At 37.5% G+C, this 18,611-nt stretch overlaps 3 protein-coding genes across 3 annotated transcripts; 2 read left to right on the top strand and 1 right to left on the bottom strand.

The window, feature by feature from the left end:
* The first annotated feature begins 11 nt into the window (after nt 1–11).
* atg12 (ATG12 autophagy related 12 homolog (S. cerevisiae)) lies at nt 12–2,941 on the top strand. The gene is made up of 4 exons (XM_015049812.1): nt 12–128; nt 1,120–1,256; nt 1,359–1,421; nt 2,812–2,941. Exons 1-4 carry the CDS (start codon nt 35–37, stop codon nt 2,869–2,871), a joined length of 354 nt encoding a protein of 117 aa, XP_014905298.1. The 5' UTR covers nt 12–34; the 3' UTR covers nt 2,872–2,941.
* A 2,982-nt stretch (nt 2,942–5,923) lies between these two features.
* LOC106958086 (germ cell-specific gene 1-like protein) lies at nt 5,924–12,621 on the top strand. Its single transcript, XM_015049824.1, has 6 exons — nt 5,924–6,243; nt 9,162–9,344; nt 9,462–9,509; nt 9,594–9,746; nt 10,836–10,947; nt 11,039–12,621. The coding sequence occupies exons 1-6, from the start codon at nt 6,048–6,050 to the stop codon at nt 11,409–11,411; spliced, it is 1,065 nt and encodes a 354-aa protein (XP_014905310.1). The 5' UTR covers nt 5,924–6,047; the 3' UTR covers nt 11,412–12,621.
* A 669-nt stretch (nt 12,622–13,290) lies between these two features.
* Nucleotides 13,291–18,038, bottom strand: rcvrn2 (recoverin 2). The gene is made up of 3 exons (XM_015049826.1): nt 17,636–18,038; nt 15,823–15,934; nt 13,291–13,886 (listed from the first exon to the last, which is right to left on the bottom strand). Exons 1-3 carry the CDS (start codon nt 18,014–18,016, stop codon nt 13,798–13,800), a joined length of 582 nt encoding a protein of 193 aa, XP_014905312.1. The 5' UTR covers nt 18,017–18,038; the 3' UTR covers nt 13,291–13,797.
* Nucleotides 18,039–18,611: the final 573 nt, after the last annotated feature.

The following is an 18,611-nucleotide window of genomic DNA, read 5'->3' as shown; positions in this document are numbered from 1 at the left end:
CTGAGTGAAACCATAGTACAGTTCTCAGCTAAAGATGTCCGACAATGCTGAGTCTCCAACAGAAACACAGAAAGAAGAACTACATTCACCGTCAGAAAACTCCGCGACCAGTGAAGAGAAGAAAAAAAGTAAGAATGCCGAACAGATTTGACGCGAGTTACAAACAAGTGCTTTTATGTTTTTGATGTCTTGCTAATGCTAACGGAAGTGTTTTTCGAGTGGATGACGTAGATGATAATTGACAGAAGTTTCAACCAATAGGAAGAATGCATTTTGCTGTTCAGCCAATGAGCTGCGATATTTTAAACACGTGATAATTTTAGTTGCGGTGGAAAGCTAATGTTAATGCTAGTAAAGGCACAGCATTTACTTGTTCGTATTCTGTAAATATAACTTTGGATTTGTATTTCTTTGTATGCCTCCAGTGTAGTTTATGGCATTTTATATAATCTTAACATTTCCTGTATGTACGTAATGTCATAATTTGTAAAATAATATTAAAAACGTCCTGTTCGGGGTGGCTTCGTCTAATTTCAATCCATTTCGCAATTAAGTATTTTTAAAAAAAGACATTATATATAGCGGTGGTGCCCAAAGTAGACAATCGAGGGCCGGCATCCTGTATGTTTTAGTTCTCTCCCCGGTTTAACGCATCTGGATCTAATGATGGCTTATTAGAAGGCCTAAGAAGAAGATTGACATGCTGAGAAGGTTGTTTCTACCACCAGGGAGAGAACTAAAACATGCAAGATGCCGGCCCTTGAGGACCGACTTTGGGCACCCCTGATACGTAGTAAAGATCTGAGTGTCTGCAGCAGGGGTGGCCAAGTCCAGAGAGTTGACGTCCTGCAACTTTTAGATGCATCTCTGCTCCAGTAACCCTGAATCAAATGGCTAAGTTCATTCACCAGCAGCCATTCAGCCCTGCAGAGACCTAGTAACAAACTTTTTTTTTTCATTCAGGTGTGTTGGAGGAGGGATGCAAGTTGACATCGGCCCCTAAACATTACTGACCTTGCAGGGGTGTTTCCTGCTTTTCCCTGTCATACATTTCTCGTAAACACTGTGTTGCAACAGAAACTGGTTTCCTTAGATGTTTTTTTCTTTCTACTTTTACAGTTGATGTGCTGTTGAAGGCTGTGGGAGACACTCCTATAATGAAAACAAAGAAGTGGGCAGTGGACAGGGGGAGGACGGTACAGTCCCTCGCTCAATTCATTTCTCGCTTCCTCAAACTTGATGCCAATGAACAACTGGTGAGGATGAACTTTCCGTAGTATATTCGGAAAAAAATATGTAAGAAATTGACTTCTTCTGCTCTGTGAAGTCCTCACTCAGGCTGTTTGCTTTTTTTTCAGTTCATATATGTTCATCAGTCATTTGCACCATCGCCAGATCAGGAAGTGGGAGTCCTCTTTGATGTGAGTTTATAAACACTTATAATACATTATTGTGGTATTTTTAGTGTTTAAACATATTTTGTTTTTAAAGCAGAATACATGCACCTAATTTATGTATTCTTTTTCTATAGAACATTACAATATATAAACACAAACGGTACCTCAGCAGAAGCATTTTTATTTCTCCTGTTTATTTAAAGTGTTTAGTAATATTCTGATTTACCATTAGGATATTCTAGAAAATATTGCAATTTTTGCAGAGTGGGATTCCAGAGAGAAAAAAATTAAAATGATTTATAGATGCAGTACTTCCTGATTTTTATTGGAGTTGTGGTCTGGCTGCAGGGAGGAAACTATGACGGAATATTGTGGCCATTGTATATCAGGGAAAAAAATAATGTAGCCACGAAGAAGTACATTTTTGACAGAATTTCCATATTAACATATTTATAAGAAAAAATATATATATTTTCTGATGCCAAGTCTCAAGTTTCCATGAAATGATAGTTTTCCTTGAAAAAGGCATAAATTAACTGTATTAAGACAAAGATATTCTCTGACATTGTAAAGTCAGACATTTGAAAGGGTGAAATTAATATAGTTTGGAAAAAATTGACTCGTCTGATCACTTTTTTTAATGTACAATGACCCTAATACTGTAGCCATGATACTGTGTGGTACAAAACTGAATAATGGAGGCAAAAACATAAAAAAATAGGTTTCAGCTTAAAAAATAAATTACCCCCATGGATGTTTTACTTTTTTAATATTTTCACAAATTTTTATTTATTTATTTACATTTTTTTTTTACAAAGAATTTACACAACATATTTATACACTCAATTTTGCTGGAACTCTTTTCACTTTGACATTAATGTTTGTTTTTTTTTTGCTTGTTTTTTTTGTCAAAAAAGCTATATTTTGTTGATCATGGTTTATTTCCTCAAAGTAACAAAAAGGATAAAGCATCCAAGTGGGTGAAACTTTTGTAGGCAGTGCTTATTTCCCTCTTTTGCCCCTTCAGTATCAGTACAATGACAGAATCCCACTTTTCTGAGTTGACCAGCAGAGGGCGCATGAAGAGGGAAACTTTATAGACCAAAGCTTAAAATCCTCAGCCGGTTCTTTCAGAAGGTGACAGTAAAGGAAAAAAAAAACACAGACGAGCGTTGATTTTCCCTTTCAGCTGCTAAACGTGTTCTTTTTCTCTCAGATATTAAAATTCAAATTCAAAAATACTTTATTATTCCCAAAGGGAAATTAAATGTTGTTGTATCTCATTAATTCAGATTCTTCAGAGTTTTTGAAAATGGAGATTCTTTTCATTTTCATTGACATATAGTTTTTTTTTTTTTTTAATTCTCTATCACTGATTTTATTTTGCATTTGTCTTTTTCTCTGTCTCTCCTAGTGCTTCAGCAGCGACGGGAAGCTAGTTCTGCATTATTGTAAATCTCAAGCCTGGGGTTAACTTCTTCTTTCGATATTTACTGTCTCAGTTTGTATGTAAATACACTGTAAATAAATAATTGTAAACATTTTTCTATGGCCTAGTTTCTGTTTTCTTCCAACAGAAGTAAATGCTGATTCTTTTCATGCAGTTTGGGACATATTCAGAAAGATTAAAAAAAGAAAAAAAGCTTTAGAAAAGCTTAAGTCTGGACTGTTTACTGCAGGTGTTTATAATAAATGTTCAAGTCAATGGTGACTTGAACATTGACTTGAACATTGTCAATGTTCAAGGGCTAATTACTAAGCCCAGTAATTAGTTACTGGGCTTAGGGGGTAAATTATCTTAATTATTTTCCCTATTAAAGTCATTTGCAAACTGCTTTCTGTAGTTACTTAGGCCATCCTTCAAACAAAACCAAAAAATCAAGAGAAGGAATCTGTAAGATGACAAACTTTTTCACAGTGCTGTAAATCAGAAACTCAGGCTGGTGACTGAGTTGTGACAGATGTTTAGAAAGGAAGCACCTCTGAAATTACACCAACATGAAGAGAGGAGGCACCACAGCAACAGATGGATGCGGCGGGATTATGTGAGTCAGGGTGCGTATGTGACATAAACTCTAGAGAAAGGGAGTAGATTGGTGATTGGCGTGGAGGCAGATGCTCTATCTCTCCATCGGTTCACATCTACGTCCATCCGCTGGACCGGAGGCTTTACAGAAGAGGAGAGTGGAGCCGGGGAGGTAAGCAACAGCGAGGGACAATAACTGAGGCGATAGATGAAGAGTGTTACAGAGGCAATTCACCATGGAGGATTTAAGTTTAAGTTCCTAAGGAGCTTTTTGATCAAGAAATCTTTAACAAGAAGAGTCCAAGAAGTGATGGATTAAGTTTTTTCTTTTTTTTATGACAGGATATTTTGTATCAAGAAGCAAAAAAGATTTGGGGTAGGTACATTTAACATTAGAAAAATATATACTAAATCATTAAGAAATTACTGTTATAGACTGTTTTTTGTTTTTGTGGGAGAAGGAGCATCTTAATGCATTCTAAAAAAAAAAAAGTTACACCTATTGGTAGAGTTCTCATAATTCCTCAAATTGTATTCAGTTATAAATGTAAATATACATTTTATGATGTCTTATCAAGACAAGTAGCCATGTCTATTTATTTTTCTCACTAATCTTAAGATGAATGATTTAAAATTATTCACTTTAAATGGTAGAAAAAGCTGGAAATAAACCACTTGAATGCTTGATTTTAATTAAAATGACTATAGAAACAAAAGAGAAACATTTTTTTGAACAGAAAAGATTTGCTTTTAGGACATAAGCTGTTACCTATCATAAGCTAATTTCTTCGTTCAGTCAAGCCACTAAAAAAAGCATCGCTTCTCCACCTGCACCTCCTATAGTTTGTCAACTGTCCTAGTAAAGGAGAGGCCAAGCCCAGTCCTCGGTAACTACTGACCTGCAATTTTCAAATGGATCCTTGCTTCAGCACAGATGAATCAAATGGGTTCAGCTCTGCAGAGACCTGCTGACAAATCATTTATTCAATTTTGTATATTACTTTATTTTTAAATAGCCTCTTACCAGTTGGACAGGTACTAATATTGCTGAAACATTTTCACATTTTGCTGCAAACCTTTGTATATTTTGTTGGGATCTTAAGTGAAAAACCCAGAGTAGTGCATAATTGTGAAATGGACCATGCATTGGTGTTCAAAGCTTCTTACATATAAAAATTTGAAAAGTGTGACACACTATACTCACGAGTTAATTCGTAGGACCATACTTGTAGCTACAAGTATTTTCTGGTGGATCTCTACAAGCTCTGCACTGTTAGAGAGGAAAATCGTAGCCTGCCTCTCTGCAAAAATATCGCAAGCTAGATTGGATCTCAAGCATCTGTAAACAGATATTTAGAATTTTGTCCCAGAATTTTAGCTTGTCGGCAATCGCTGTCAGAGTAAATATGCATTTCAAATTTTATTTATAAATAATTTTGAATAATATATAGTGTTTTCCTTTCATAATCAGGCACAATTATCACATAAAATCCCAATAAGACATATAAAAGCTGTGTTATGTGATGAAATGTGAAGCTGTGACGGATATAAACACTTCTGCAAGGCACAATAAATGTTTTAAAGTACTTAAAAGGCTTGTGTAGCATTTATTAAAGCAGTGTTTTATTTTAGCTGAGCACAGCAGAACTACAACTGCTACAATAAAGCATTAGTAGCTGCTAAGTGTCCCCACTGCACATCTTGGACTGTGTTTCAGTCCATGAGATCTTCTTTTTTAACGGGGCTAAATTTAATTTAATTTTTTTTTTTTTTTTTTTTTACCGTTTTCTTTCCTTTCAGGGGCCGTGGACTGACAGAGAGGCCCTGCTAGAGACACAACATGGTCACACTAAAATACAACTAACACAGAGAGATTAAAGCAGATTTCCCAAGATTATCTCGAGGGGGAAAAAAGGCGTTTAAATCTGTGTCTCGTCCATAGAGTCACAAAAAATAAATATTTTGTAATGTGCCCTGGTGTCTAGTCCTAAAAGTTCAGCTGGAGCCACCATAGGAGGCATAATGATATTATTGACAGTCAAGTCACTTTGTAAAATCTTCCCATAAACAAGTAAAGGAGTCTTTTTTTGGGGGGGCGGGGGGGTTGAGCTGAAAGAGCATTGATCAAGGATAAATGTTGCCATATGTTGTTAATGTTTCTTGACAGATAAAGAAGCCTACTTAGCTTGTAGAATGTATTACATAACACTAAAGTCCCCTTTGCCTTTCTGATGCTGCCCAGTCACTGATCTAATACCACCTCAGACAGAAGTTAAGGTCAGGGGATTTCTGGACATTTCAGTTCCCAAGAAGACCAGTCAAAACTTGCTCTTTCTTTACATATGAATCAGCCTCAGAGTATCTTATCCTGCTGCCGACTCCTTTTTGAAATCACAGATGTTGCCATCTAGCTCCGTTGGCTGTGTTTGTTCATCTGTGAGGTCAGATTTATCATCGCTTCCTGCTTAAAGCTGGCAGATCAACTCTTAAAAACCAAACCAAAGCATCCGCCCCGACCTGTCCGATCTGTTACTGCCCCTCTCCTACTTGCCTTAAATTCCCCTGTGTTGTGTCCACCTGTCGCTGTCCCGCCTCCCCCTGCCTCCCTCCTCCGTCTCGTGGCCATGCTCGAGCGTCTGTCCCGCCGCTCTCGATCCATGCTTTCCCTGACGTTAACCTCTTTGGCTCTGGCCCTGTCCATCCTGGCTCTCTGCACCTCCTACTGGTGTGAGGGCACCCACAAGGTGGTCAAGCCTCTCTGCCTGTCGCCTGTCAAGATGAAGAACTGTGGTCAGAACAACAGTGAGCCTTACACAACAGGTAATAGATGCTACACATATTGCTTTATTGTGTTATTTAATGTGTGTCGCAGCTTTCATTGATATTTTAGGAATGCAGGCAGTTTTTAGCAGATGTTTAAGCAAAAGAAAAACTTTGTGACAGTTTTACATAATTTTCCTACTTTAACACAAAGCAACGAAAACAGATGTATTAACTGATCTACTAACATTTCATGAATCCTTTAATTTATTTTCTAGTCCATAAAACACTTCACATTTATGTTTAAATGTTTAAAGGGAATCTGTTATGCAATTTGTTTTTATTTTTTTTTTACTTCCATTTGGGTCTCAACTGCTTCTAAAAACAGCCCAAGCATAAGAAAGAAATAAAAAATCCATCCGGCTGTTTTCTGGCAATAAGTTAATGTTTTTTGATGTCTGGAAAATGAGCTGTTTCAAAAACCTCCCGACTGTTCAGTTACAGCCCGTCACCTAGCAACCAAAGCCGCTCCAGCATGTTTGGTCAGCTGGTTTTACCTCTGTGTGTGCTGCTGGAAAAGACACATGGTCTGCTGTTGACTTACCATTCAGAAGTTTGTTGCATTCTTGTTGGTTGCACAGGAGGCTCTACTTTTGCTTTTCAAAGATGTACTGTCGTATAGTTGCACATCTGTTTGCAGCCATTTTCACGTGTGAGCGTAATCATTGAGTTGGGGAGGAGGGGGCGTGGCCAGCGGCAATCTATTTGGATTTAAAGTGACAGATGTTCCTTTCAGAACGAGCTGATCTGAAAGGAGCTCAAAACGGCAGAACTGACCAAAGTCTAATCTCATTAGCTAAAAATGATTTTGTGCAAAATATAATGAACTTTTGTGTAGCTCAACATATCCCAAAACACACAATCAAACACAGATCAATAAATACAGGAATAGATTGATTAAACACAGGTTGTATTGGTAGTAAAATTCATACCAAGTATATAATTAAATTTTGACTTTATGACTTGTTGTTTGCTCAAAATATCATTCATCCATGTATCCATCCATCTTTTTATTGTTCCCATTACTGAACACTTTGAGATTTTGCAATGTGAAGTACATTACAAATGAAAGTATAATTATTATTATTTTTTTTATGTCTCTTTAGTCATGATTCAAATTCAATGAAAAAGCTTCGGGAAAGTACAGTGCATGTTTGAGTATCTGTGTTAGATGAGATCCTCCGAAAGCTTTTCATAAATGCCTGACCCGGAGTTATTCACCAAAAACCCTCATCTTGAATTTCAGATTAGTTTATTGAGTGGTGATGAACTTTTGATGAATCTTTCTGTCTTTAAACCACCTCTGCGTAACAAGCTGTACCTAGAAATAATCTGGATAGAACATCGGTCCTGTACAGACAATCTTTTTTCTCGTTTTAATCTCTTTTGTCAGAAGGTGAGTTCCAGGGCAGGGTTAATTGGGATTTAGTAAAAGTCTTTGGGTTGTGATGACGCTTTCTAAACATTTACTTGTCCACTGAGGGCACGATGATACCGGCCTGATCTCAGCGGTTTGTGTTAAGCTTGATCCACAATGAGATTACTTTGATCACTACTTGTTTTATGTTTTATTGGTGGAGAGATCTGCTTTTATTGACGCACACCGTTATGAAAACCTCTTTTCAGAAAAGGCACATGGCCCACTGAAGTACGCGTTAACAGGGATGAATGTGACTTTATTGTTCATGTGGATGCTCGGATAAGTTACAGTTGTTATGTCTTTAGGTGTTTCTGTGTTGTTTGGACAGAGTTATTCTGTGTTGTTTGGACAAAGTCCCATGAAAACCCTTTGGTTTTCATGGGACTTTGGTTGTTTTTGCAGATCTTTAGAGGCCTTGTATCCCTGTCCCTTGAGGTATTTTTGGGTACCAAAGATTGTTTTAAAAGCTAGCTGGATGTACAGTATAAGCATGCTGTGTCCTCATCCCCATCAGAAGGTTGATTTTGTTCCTGATTCAAGGTGGACTCCACCAAACTGCCCCTCGTTACCAATCCTCTTTGGTAACGAGGGGCCTTCTTCGTTTGAAAACTTTGGAGTCTTGCATTTGCTTCTAACAGATTATTTGCTGGTTCTTCAGGCCATGTCCTTCAATGGGGACTGGAGTGGTTCATGAAAAAAGTACAAAGTTATTTTAGTCAGAAGTCATGGTTCTTAGCTACAAACATGTGAACCTCTTCCTCTGGATTGTGGTCTCTGCCTTAAGCGAAGGAGTTCAAGTCCCTTGGTGCTACAAATAAATAACACAACATAACATCACATTACAAAATAACAAATCCAAGCAGAAGAAAAACTTTTGCAAATCAAATTTGTTTAATATAAAACTTATACTCAAAGTAGGATGTATTAATAAATGTCAGAACAGAGTAAACTATTTACACTTTATAGGTGTTTACTGTTCTTGTTCTATCTCCAAATGTCCCAGAAGGCTCAGCAGAGAGAAAATAACATTCAGTGTTTGTGTATAAACAAGAAGTCTCACTTTAACATAAAGTATAGGAGTGTCTGTATTTAATTTTTGCTTGTTCTTCATTCAGTGAAGGTACTCGGAGTGGGCAGAGTATCCAGACATTTTATTCAAGAGTAGCGATACTTCGTAATCATTTTAAGCAATCATTAAGTAAAAGTAAAATATGCAGTAAAGCTGTAAAATTTCAGTAAAATCTGTTGTTGCTCAATTTATTTTAAAAGTATTTGCTGAGGAATGAATGTTTTGACTTTTTTAGCATGTCATTTTTTTCTCCATTAGTTTGCTGTTTATGTGTCCAAATGTAGAGTATGGTCAAGATAATATGACTTTTATTTTACTGTGCTGCACATAAAAGCTTAGAAAGATAGATTCTTTATGAGGTGCAAAGACTGAATGCTAACAAGGTGGAAAAGTAAACCTAAAAAGCTTAATTTGTCTCCTGTCACACAGAGAGCCCCACACAAAACCCTTTCAACCGCACACTGTCTCCAGCCAGAAGAGATGAGCTGGACAAGATCAGACAAAGACAGCTGGCCAATGCTGTACACTACATCTGGGAGACAGGGGAGGACAAGTTTGCCTTCAGATATTTCCACACAGGCTTCTGGGAAAGCTGTGAAAAGCAGAATGATGGTGAGACCAAGATGCACGTTGTGGCCCCATCATATTAGCTCATCTTGTAGAGAGAAGCTGGTGTGTTAGCTGTTAAAGATCTTTATGATCATCTAAATCTGCACATGCTGTTGGCAGGAGAGGTGTGTCGCAGCTTTATCGACTTAACTCCAGGCGAAACACAAGGTGAGCGGTGTTATAGAAATTTATTTCATGCAATATATGCCGTTTCATTTAATGCTTCTTTGCATCTGTTCCCACATGTTGCAGGTGTGCTTTGGCTGTCGGTTATTTCTGAGTTTACATATATCGGCCTGCTGGGGATGGGCTTCTTACTGATGTGCCTGGAAGTCATGTGCTCCCACAAAGAGATGCACGCACTAAAAATCAATGCCTTCGCAGCTATTTGTACTGTGCTATCAGGTGGGGGTGCAGCTTGGATTACAGCGCCAACCTCAAGTGTTGGACCCCGGTAAAGATGTGGAAACACTCTTGAAATAAATTCATCTTTTGTCGCAGGAAGATAATCTCACACTGAAACTTTCAGAGAAGTGCAACACTTGAGCACCGGAATTGACAAACGCATGAGATGGTTACAAGAGAATAGCTACCTATCCATATTTACTCATATATGCCAAATGATAATGTGAAAACCTGAAGCAACTTCAACTGTGGCAAACAAGCCTGGGTAACGAAGTACACTGCTCCAAAAAATTTAAGGGGGAAGGAAGTAAAAGAATCTGCAAAACTCCACTTTAGAAAATCACTGCCATCTTAGAGTCACCAAATCTGCTTAACCACTGGACACTATCTACATGCCAACTTGATTATTTAGGACACATAACAGGGAAAAGCCTCTATTATCACACTATCACAACTGGAGTTTGATAAAAGCTACTGAATTAGTGCAACGGGCTTTGGTCAAATGAGAGTAAAACCGTTGTCACATTGATTCCTATTTGCCATGTAAGGCCTACTGGAGACAGGAAATTTGTTTACCATCAAGTTGTGTCACTTTGAGATGTGGGTTTTGTCACTTTTGTTGGATTAAATACATTGGTCGTTTGGGATTAAGAGTGCAGACTTTACAGTGTTCTTCTGTGTCTGGATGGGGTACTAAACTTTGGTCATGATGTTATTGTTTTGTCGAACTTCAGGCCACTTGGAAGAGACATTTTAAAGCTATAAAAATGCTCCAAGGTGCTCAAGTAATTATTAGCTGACTCAGTTACAAAGTGGGTCAAGCTGCGAAGGTGAGATTAAATCAAGTTATTAACGTGTCGTTGCTGCAAAATTTCAGTTACAGTTGCATCAGTCCTTCAGCAGTGGCATACATGTACGATAAGAGTATCACAAAGTTAACAATGAAATGACTGCCTGAATTCAGTGAGAGGTTGCGTTACTGCAGTTAAACATGAATTTATTTGGAGGCTTTTTGCACACCTTTTCCCTGGGCACTCTAGTGTTTGAACGGCAGTCCTAGTTTTTCATTTTGGTTTGCTTCCTGCGTAGGTCTTCTTGGGATGGTAGCACATATGATGTTCACCACAGTATTTCAGATGACAGTCATTGTGGGCCCTAAAGACTGGAGGCCTCAGTCCTGGGATTACGGCTGGTCGTTTGCGTATGTTGCTGCTAATCAAAAACAGAATTCAAACTCAGTTATCTATGTGCTCTGAGGTTTTGGCCGCTTATCTTTGAATCGTATTTTTCAGTCTTGCCTGGGTGTCCTTTAGCTGCTGCATGGGGGCTGCTGTCGTCACACTCAACTCCTACACCAAGACCATCATTGAGATCCGCCGCAGGCAAAGACTCCGCTTGGACGAAGCAAGAGCCGCTGCTCGGGCCCCGTCGTATGACGAGGTGGTTCCAGGAGGAGGGCTGTACTCCGTCAGCGGCCTGCTGCACTGTCCGGATGGGATGATCGACGTGGCATGGGCCCCAAATGGCAGCGTGGTCGGAGTGGGAAATGGGGACGTGCCGACACTGGTTTTAGTGGGAGGCTGTGGCCCAGAGGGGTGTGAGGACTGCGAGCGTGAGAGGGACCAGATGGGCGTGGCCTTGGACCGGATTGATTCACCTTGTTAAGGAGGGCCAGCTATTCACATAAACTAAAAGGGAAAAAAATAAAAAATAAAACACTGCATTGTTGCAGTGATCAGAGATGCTGGTTTGCTTTGACTTTTGATTCCTTGGAACACATTTATGAGTCAAAGGTCAATGAAATTGCTAAACAGAGGTGGAAAGTGGGTGATGAATCGAGTCACCACCTGATTTAAAATGGAGGCTTCTTGCATTATGACTTGCACTGAGAGAAACATCCAACCTTCACTCTGCATCAACCTGTGATGTCTGCTGTGTGACTGCAAGTAGCATCTGACTGCTTGTTGCCAAGATTCAGGTATATTTGGAGTTTGAAAAGGTCTATCGTTGCAGCAGACCTCTCCCAGTTCTTAGGTTTTGACACAGAGATGCTTAATAAGATGGTTAATAAACAAAGAAAGGATGCTGCAATAGAAGCAGCAGCTGACAAAAGAAAGCAGTGGAAAATGACATAAATATCCCATTTTAATTATATTAAGCTATTGTTTCTTCATATTCAAAAAAAGACTCAAGTGGGTCTCACAGGCTGTAAACGACGCCCACTCAGTTAACTCATATCAAGACGTGAAGACTTCGAAGCATGCATCGCATGAAAATCTGCATGTTATGTGTTTCTGTGCCTGATGATGGCAAAGCAAATGTATGTTTCTACATGTAAAAATGCTAAAATGTTTACCTTACTTTATTGGTTACAATGGACACCCATCCATTCGCAGCTCAGTGTTGGCAAATTCACATATTGGCAAATATTTTGTGGAACGTGGCTCAAAATTATTTGTGGAATTAACTTTTTGCTGCGTGATATTAAAGATATTAAAAAACAGAGCTTGGGAAGGTAAAACACCTAGGCGCAGTACCACCTGACACACTACTGGATGATGTTTGCAAAGTAGTCAATCCTTGTCGCTGATTGGCTGAACTCCTAAGAGCGGAAACATGGAAGACTGAAAATATTGGTTTTTGTAAAAGTGCCAAGATTGTTCTGACTGTGTGTTTTAATGCATACTTGGGAATATTTGGAGTTTGAACAATTAAAATAGGCGATTATAAGCATTTTAGAGAGGAACTCAAATATTTGCAGATTTAGGTGATTTTTGGTCCACTATATACCTTCAAGTCAGCAATTAATGTCACACTTTTGTCTCAACAGTATATAGAATATTTTATATTCTATATATAAACTTGATTCTTCTTTTCAGGCGTCTGCTTTATCTGATGACAAACCCATGTTAAATGATGAACCTTCAACCAAAAGAGCCACCAAATACAGTTTTTGTGTGAAGATGAGCAGACAGATCCACAGAGATAAAATGATTACAGAGATTTTGGGAAAAGTCTGCTCTCATGTTGAACAGAAGATTATGTGTAAACCATTAATCCTGAGTTGGACGGAGCAGAGAAGAGACATGCCGAGGGGACAGAGAGGAGCCAGTTGTTGGGGGTCAGACTGAAAGTTGGAAAGAAATTCTGGCACACTCTTCAAAAAGGGACCGACTGCATGCACTCTGGCCCCAGCTTCACCGTAACGTCAACTAAATCCAGGTTTTATACACGTGCTTGCAATACTTACTGAGTTTAACAAAAGATTATATAGGCATTAATTCACAGAGCTAGATAAAATGGCCTAAATTTACCTTCAATATCTGTAGGTTACACTTTTGAGATTATCCAGGATTTACTGTTGGGGATTATACAATTGAAAAAAAAAAAAAAGAAAAAAAAAAAAAAAAAAAAAAAAAAAAAAAAAAAAAAAAAAACTAAAGCGCCATTTTTGTCAGCCACAAGAATAATGATATAAAGTAAGTTTCTGGGTCAAAAAGGAGATTAGTGGAACAGATAAATAAATTGATTTCCAAACAACAGATGTATGAGAAAACCTTTAATTTATTGTTCAGTGAATAAAGTACAACACTTAAGAGCTAAAATCTCAATCAAGATATTTCAAGTCTGTAAAAAAAAACTACTAACAATTAGGTTTTGAATTCCTAACATGTTTTTCTGCAGAACCAATTTTTTTTTAAATACTTTTAAAATTCACCAGTAGCACAATATAACCGATGCATACTGCTACTTTAACTCCATTAGTTTATATGTAGTTATGATGTTTTTGGGGGACTGTAAGAACCATTCCATAACTTGCTTCTACTAGGTTCTGTTATATTGAAATTTGTTCACAAACAGTAAAACAAAAAAAACAAAACAAAAAAAAACAAAAAAATCAAAAACTTTCTTTAAAGTTACAACGGAGCAGAAATTAGTATTTACACAGACGAACGAGTGACGTGAACGACAGCGTCTGATGGGAGGAGGAGAAAACGTAGAGGAGCTTCCGGAGTGAAAGACAGGAAGAGAGGGAAAAGTAGGAAGGACTTCATTGTTTCGGAGGTTCGTACTGAATGAGACGCATTGCATTCTCGTTTTCAATCACTCCCTTGATGAACTCTCCTTCAGCCAGTCGCTCTGTGATGGAGTGAAAAAAAGAACGTGGAAGAAAGCAGTGAACAGAGGAATGAAAGAGAAGCACAGAGAAGGTTGAATAAGGACTCTATAAATCCGCTCTTATCTCTTGCATTTGTCAGAGAGACAGTTGCATGCAATGATAGTGTCACTTAAGGTTTGCATGACTAAGGGATTTTACATACATAATGAAGGTCTTGTGGTTTAAGTGTGGATGTTCTCCATGTGGATCTACGTCAGGTTATTTTCATTTATTTAAAATAATAAATTGAAGGTGTTGTTTTTTTTTTTTTTTTTACATCAATTTAAGAAATCAAGTATTCCTAAAACTGTATATGTTTTCAATTATAGAATATTTTATTTTTTTATGCAAAATAATCTTTGAGAAAGCTGAACAGGATGATTATTTTAAATCACTTTTGGTTTAACATGTTTTACTTTGTATACATATAACTCGACAACTCAAGCGACTAAGTTTTAAGAGCAAAGGTAAATCTGCTCTTATTCTTAAAACAGATATCTCTTAGTTACATGTAAAAAAAAGGTAAAATAAACATCATGTTCAGTTTAAAAATAAATCACATATCAAATCTACTTTATAAAGAGCAAAAATATTTTTTAGGAATTAAATCTAGAAGATTTTATATAAAAAAACAAAATATTTGATATGACAAATATATTATTAAAAAACACAGAATATAAAAGTATTAGTTGTAAATGTACAAATATTAGCCACTAACTAAAGTTTGAAGTAAGTCATAAAATAAATTTTTAACAACCAGAAAAAAATATTTTTATTTGTAACATGATTTTGTGTGCAGTAAAGCCTTTTACATCTACGAATAGCCATACAAATTGTAATCTACAAGTATATTAAAACAGGCTTTGTAAATGCAAAATATTTGACTTATTTGTTTTGTTTGTTTCCCCATACTTTAGACCACAGAATATATATATATATATATATATATATATATATATATATATATATATATATATATATATATATATATATATATATATATATATATATATATATATGTGTGTGTGTGTGTGTGTGTGTGTGTGTGTGTATGAAGCAAAGCCTTATTAAGCATAAGATGTTTCAAAGCAGTCCAACTACAAAAATTGTAACTGTGATGTAAAAGACAAATTGTTTTATAAAAATGTGTCAAATAATCTAGTTTAAGAGAAACTTTTAACTCAGGCCCACTGCAAGGGCCTGAGTTATGTGTGAGAATCCAAATGTGATGAAATATATAACAGGTTTCAACCCTCCTGAGCATTTACTTTCACCAAAAAAGTGTAAAACTTAATATAGTTTTGAATATTACATATTTATGTAATTTTAAAACACAGTTCACATCAAAAAATAATTACAATGAATCTATTTTAAAACTTTTTTTGAGATTGTTAATTATTTATTGTTAATTTAAGACATTTTGGGGAAACATGACTGAAGATAATACTTTAAAGGTAAATAAAATTTTAATTTTTAAAATAATTATACCAAAACAAGATAGTGCTAAATTCTTTTGTTTTTCTACAAAATCCTCACAAGTAGACATTTTGCATATTTAGTTTTTATTACTTTACGAGAATCAGTTCAGTTAGTTATTAGTTCAATTCAGAAATTCAGTTTTTTTGTTTTTAGAGAAAAATGTTAATCAAAGTAAAATTTTCTCTTTGTCACTGAACCTCACTTAAACAGAAAATCATAATTATTTTAGAAGGACAATTTTTAATTTAATGCCACAGCAAACCCAATGTATAAAATATTACAAATGTGTTTGAATATGGAGCAAAAACTGTGAAAGATAAACTAAAATACCTGAAGGTAAAAGTAAAATTTGGAGATTTTTATTTATAAAAATGCCCCTGTGACGCCCTTGCTGAACATTGCAGGGGAAGAACGTGGCGTTCGTGTGACGCCTCTCACCATTGTCTTTCTTGTCAAAGTAAGCCCAAAGCTTGTTGGCTCTCTTCTCGGGTGTGTTCTCATCCTCTGGGAGCTTCTTCTGCTCTTCCTCGGGGATCAGCTTAAAGATGGCCTGAGAGGCGGGGGTTGGGGGGAGAAAAAGAAAAACAGGATGAAAGTACCGCCGCACTCCTCCTCAGCTGCACTGAACATGCACAAATCACAGAAATGAGTGAAAAACGATGCATGTCGAGTTGTGAACACTTTAGAAAACAAAATGAATCCACGTTGCTTGTTTGTGCGGTGAGTTTGAGTCTTTGGTTTCAAATTTCCCCTACAGCAGATATTCTGGAAGGATTCAAGTAAAATTAAAAAAATTCTATATGAAGACAAAAATTTGCAGCTTATGTCAAAAATAATGATAAGTCCTCAACTGAAGAGTGCAAACCAGTCAATCTGCAATGAGCCACTTAGAGTGAAGGGGGCTGAAAAAGACTAAAACTCTGTGTACTTCAGGTTCAGGTCTTTAAATGTGTGTCCCACTTAGAGAGGATGCTCTCATCTCCCAACATTTAAGACACATAGATTAACATGGATTAGTGCCAAGACTCAATCTGCCAACCAAAGGACCGTGAAGTCAACTCTTTCTCTTACTGCATCAGTCTCGCTGCACCTATCATGTGGTCTGCATAGTGCAAATAGTGTAGTTAGACGTGGCTATCTATTCATAATCTTGTTATCTCCGTCTAGATAACAAGGTTGTGAGGATGCAGTCATTTATAAACATAGAAGGGAGCTGTGCCAAAGCGGCTTATCAAGCTCAAATAAAGTCTGCTGTTTATGTCATTTATTCTGCCCAGATGAGGCGTTTGTTTCGTCTTTCATTTCAAATCCAAATTAAAACCAGGTTTTTAAGAAAATAGTCTGTAAAATGGCATATAGTTTTTGTTCCTAGACAAGTTTTTTTTTTTTTTTTTTTATTCAAGACAGACTTGAAAATAATCTGTTGTTCAAGGTTGCTTCTTAGTTTTGTTAATAATTTCTTTAAGTTTCTTTGAGTCTTGCAAAAGTTTTTAAAATGCAGCTATTTCACATAGTGACCATAAACATGACTCTTTGTTGGACTGAAGCCAGTTGGCCAGGACATAAATCCCATTACAATTCAAGCTGGATTCTCGGCTGATCTTCCTAAACCTCTTACAAATCTGTATCATTTGTCTTAAAACAGAATATGCAGACTGATGCTATGAAAACAATGTGTGGTATTTGGCTTGGTGCAGCAGAGTCCAACACCTGTCAAGTAAAAGATTAGACCAAAGATGATTCACGGTCTCCCAATCAGAGGTAGAGCTCGAAAACACCCCCCTTTGCTACTGTTTGACTGTCTCTACTGTCTGATGGCTAAACCAATAATCAGAGAGATTATCAGGAGGTCAAAATTACAAGCTAATTGGAATGACAATCAAGACTCAGACCTACATGCCATGACAAGGGTTGATTATTTCCATTTGTAGGCAACAACAGCTATGATGGACCAAACAGAAGACAAGCAAAACGAGAAAACCTAAGCTGCTCAAAGTTTACATTTAACAACCACATAATGCAAAATGTTAATCCCTTAAGTCTCACAATCACAAGACTAATGCAAAACTGTTGAGTTGGATTACATAATGCCAGCTAATATGCATAGAACTCACAATTTGAGAATTGTCTAATAACCAGTTTCAGAGAAAAGTAAACAGGGAGCCATGTTTTCTCCAAGCACACACAGTGGTCATCTCTAAGTGAAGCCAGCCTTCCTAGTACATTGACCCTTCTCTAAAGCTGACCTCACCTGGCAGATTTCCTTCACCTCCGACTTGTTTATGTACCCGTTTTTATCCACGTCGAACAAAGAGAAGGCCCACTCAAGTTTCCTGGTGGTCTTCCCGCTGGAGGTCATGTGCAGGGCAATGATATACTCCTTGAAGTCTAACGTGCCGTCGTCGTTGGTGTCGAAGGAGCGGAACACATGCCGTGCGTAGCACTTGGCATCGGTTTCGGGGAAGAACCGGGTGTAGATTTCCTCAAACTCCTCCGGCGAGATGCGCCCCGTGGGACACTGCTTCTGAAAGTTCTCATACCACTGGCAGATTTCCATCTCCGTGAATCTGGTGGTGAGCTTGAGATCCTCCAGGATCTCCTTCGATATCGCGCTGCTGGTGGCATTTCCCATGGCAGTTGCTTTCAGACTCTTGGTCAGCTGTCAGTTTTGTGCTTCTTCTCTCAGACCTTTAGATGCTTTTTCTCTCTCTTGTCCAAAACAACTGACTCGAAATGTGTTCTCTCTCACTTGCTTGAGTTTTCTTGATGTCAAATGCCAAACAGAGTCCTGCAAGACATTATAGATATGCCATATGTTGCATGTCAAACATAGAAGTTATTTACAATTTCATCTACTACATAAGTACCATTATGGTGTTGATCGAAGCTGCACAGAAAGTCTTACCTGGGGTTTGAGTGAGCAGCAGATAATGGCTGAACAACTGACTGTTTGTCTCGACTGCCGAATGGTAAGAGACAAGGATGGAGAAGGGAAACACCCCTCCAAGAGGTGACTAGGTTAATTCTGTTAATGCGGGATTTAAAGTGGATGAGTGTTTGACCAAAATGAACCCACTATCCTAATGATCTCTGGTAGATCTGGAAATCTAGAAGGATCTACAACATCCACAAGAGTTCAAAGTGATGCCATGTGTTACTGCACCCAAGAAGTTACATAACAGCCCAAGGTATTGTCTTGTTGTTGCAAAGAAGTTGGATGTTTTGAC

This window comes from Poecilia latipinna, unplaced genomic scaffold, assembly GCF_001443285.1.
Source record: "Poecilia latipinna isolate Pla-1442-1.1 unplaced genomic scaffold, P_latipinna-1.0 Scaffold960, whole genome shotgun sequence".
NCBI lineage: Eukaryota > Metazoa > Chordata > Actinopteri > Cyprinodontiformes > Poeciliidae > Poecilia > Poecilia latipinna.
Note: the sequence above shows the minus strand (reverse complement) of the source record. Positions and strands in the feature narration are given on the sequence as shown.

What these genes read in the sequence shown, in the direction of transcription:
- atg12 (XM_015049812.1), top strand. Translation starts at nt 35, where the DNA reads ATGTCCGACAATGCTGAGTCTCCAACAGAAACACAGAAAGAAGAACTA. An exon ending in TTGATGCCAATGAACAACTG is followed by an intron (nt 1,257 to 1,358) that starts GTGAGGATGAAC and finishes CTTTTTTTTCAG; the next exon opens with TTCATATATGTTCATCAGTC. An exon ending in AAGTGGGAGTCCTCTTTGAT is followed by an intron (nt 1,422 to 2,811) that starts GTGAGTTTATAA and finishes TGTCTCTCCTAG; the next exon opens with TGCTTCAGCAGCGACGGGAA.
- LOC106958086 (XM_015049824.1), top strand. Translation starts at nt 6,048, where the DNA reads ATGCTCGAGCGTCTGTCCCGCCGCTCTCGATCCATGCTTTCCCTGACG. An exon ending in CTGTGAAAAGCAGAATGATG is followed by an intron (nt 9,345 to 9,461) that starts GTGAGACCAAGA and finishes TGCTGTTGGCAG; the next exon opens with GAGAGGTGTGTCGCAGCTTT. An exon ending in TATTTGTACTGTGCTATCAG is followed by an intron (nt 9,747 to 10,835) that starts GTGGGGGTGCAG and finishes CTTCCTGCGTAG; the next exon opens with GTCTTCTTGGGATGGTAGCA.
- rcvrn2 (XM_015049826.1), bottom strand. Translation starts at nt 18,016, where the DNA reads ATGGGAAATGCCACCAGCAGCGCGATATCGAAGGAGATCCTGGAGGAT. An exon ending in AGGTGAAGGAAATCTGCCAG is followed by an intron (nt 15,935 to 17,635) that starts GTGAGGTCAGCT and finishes CCCGCCTCTCAG; the next exon opens with GCCATCTTTAAGCTGATCCC. An exon ending in CTTTGACAAGAAAGACAATG is followed by an intron (nt 13,887 to 15,822) that starts GTGAGAGGCGTC and finishes ACTCCATCACAG; the next exon opens with AGCGACTGGCTGAAGGAGAG.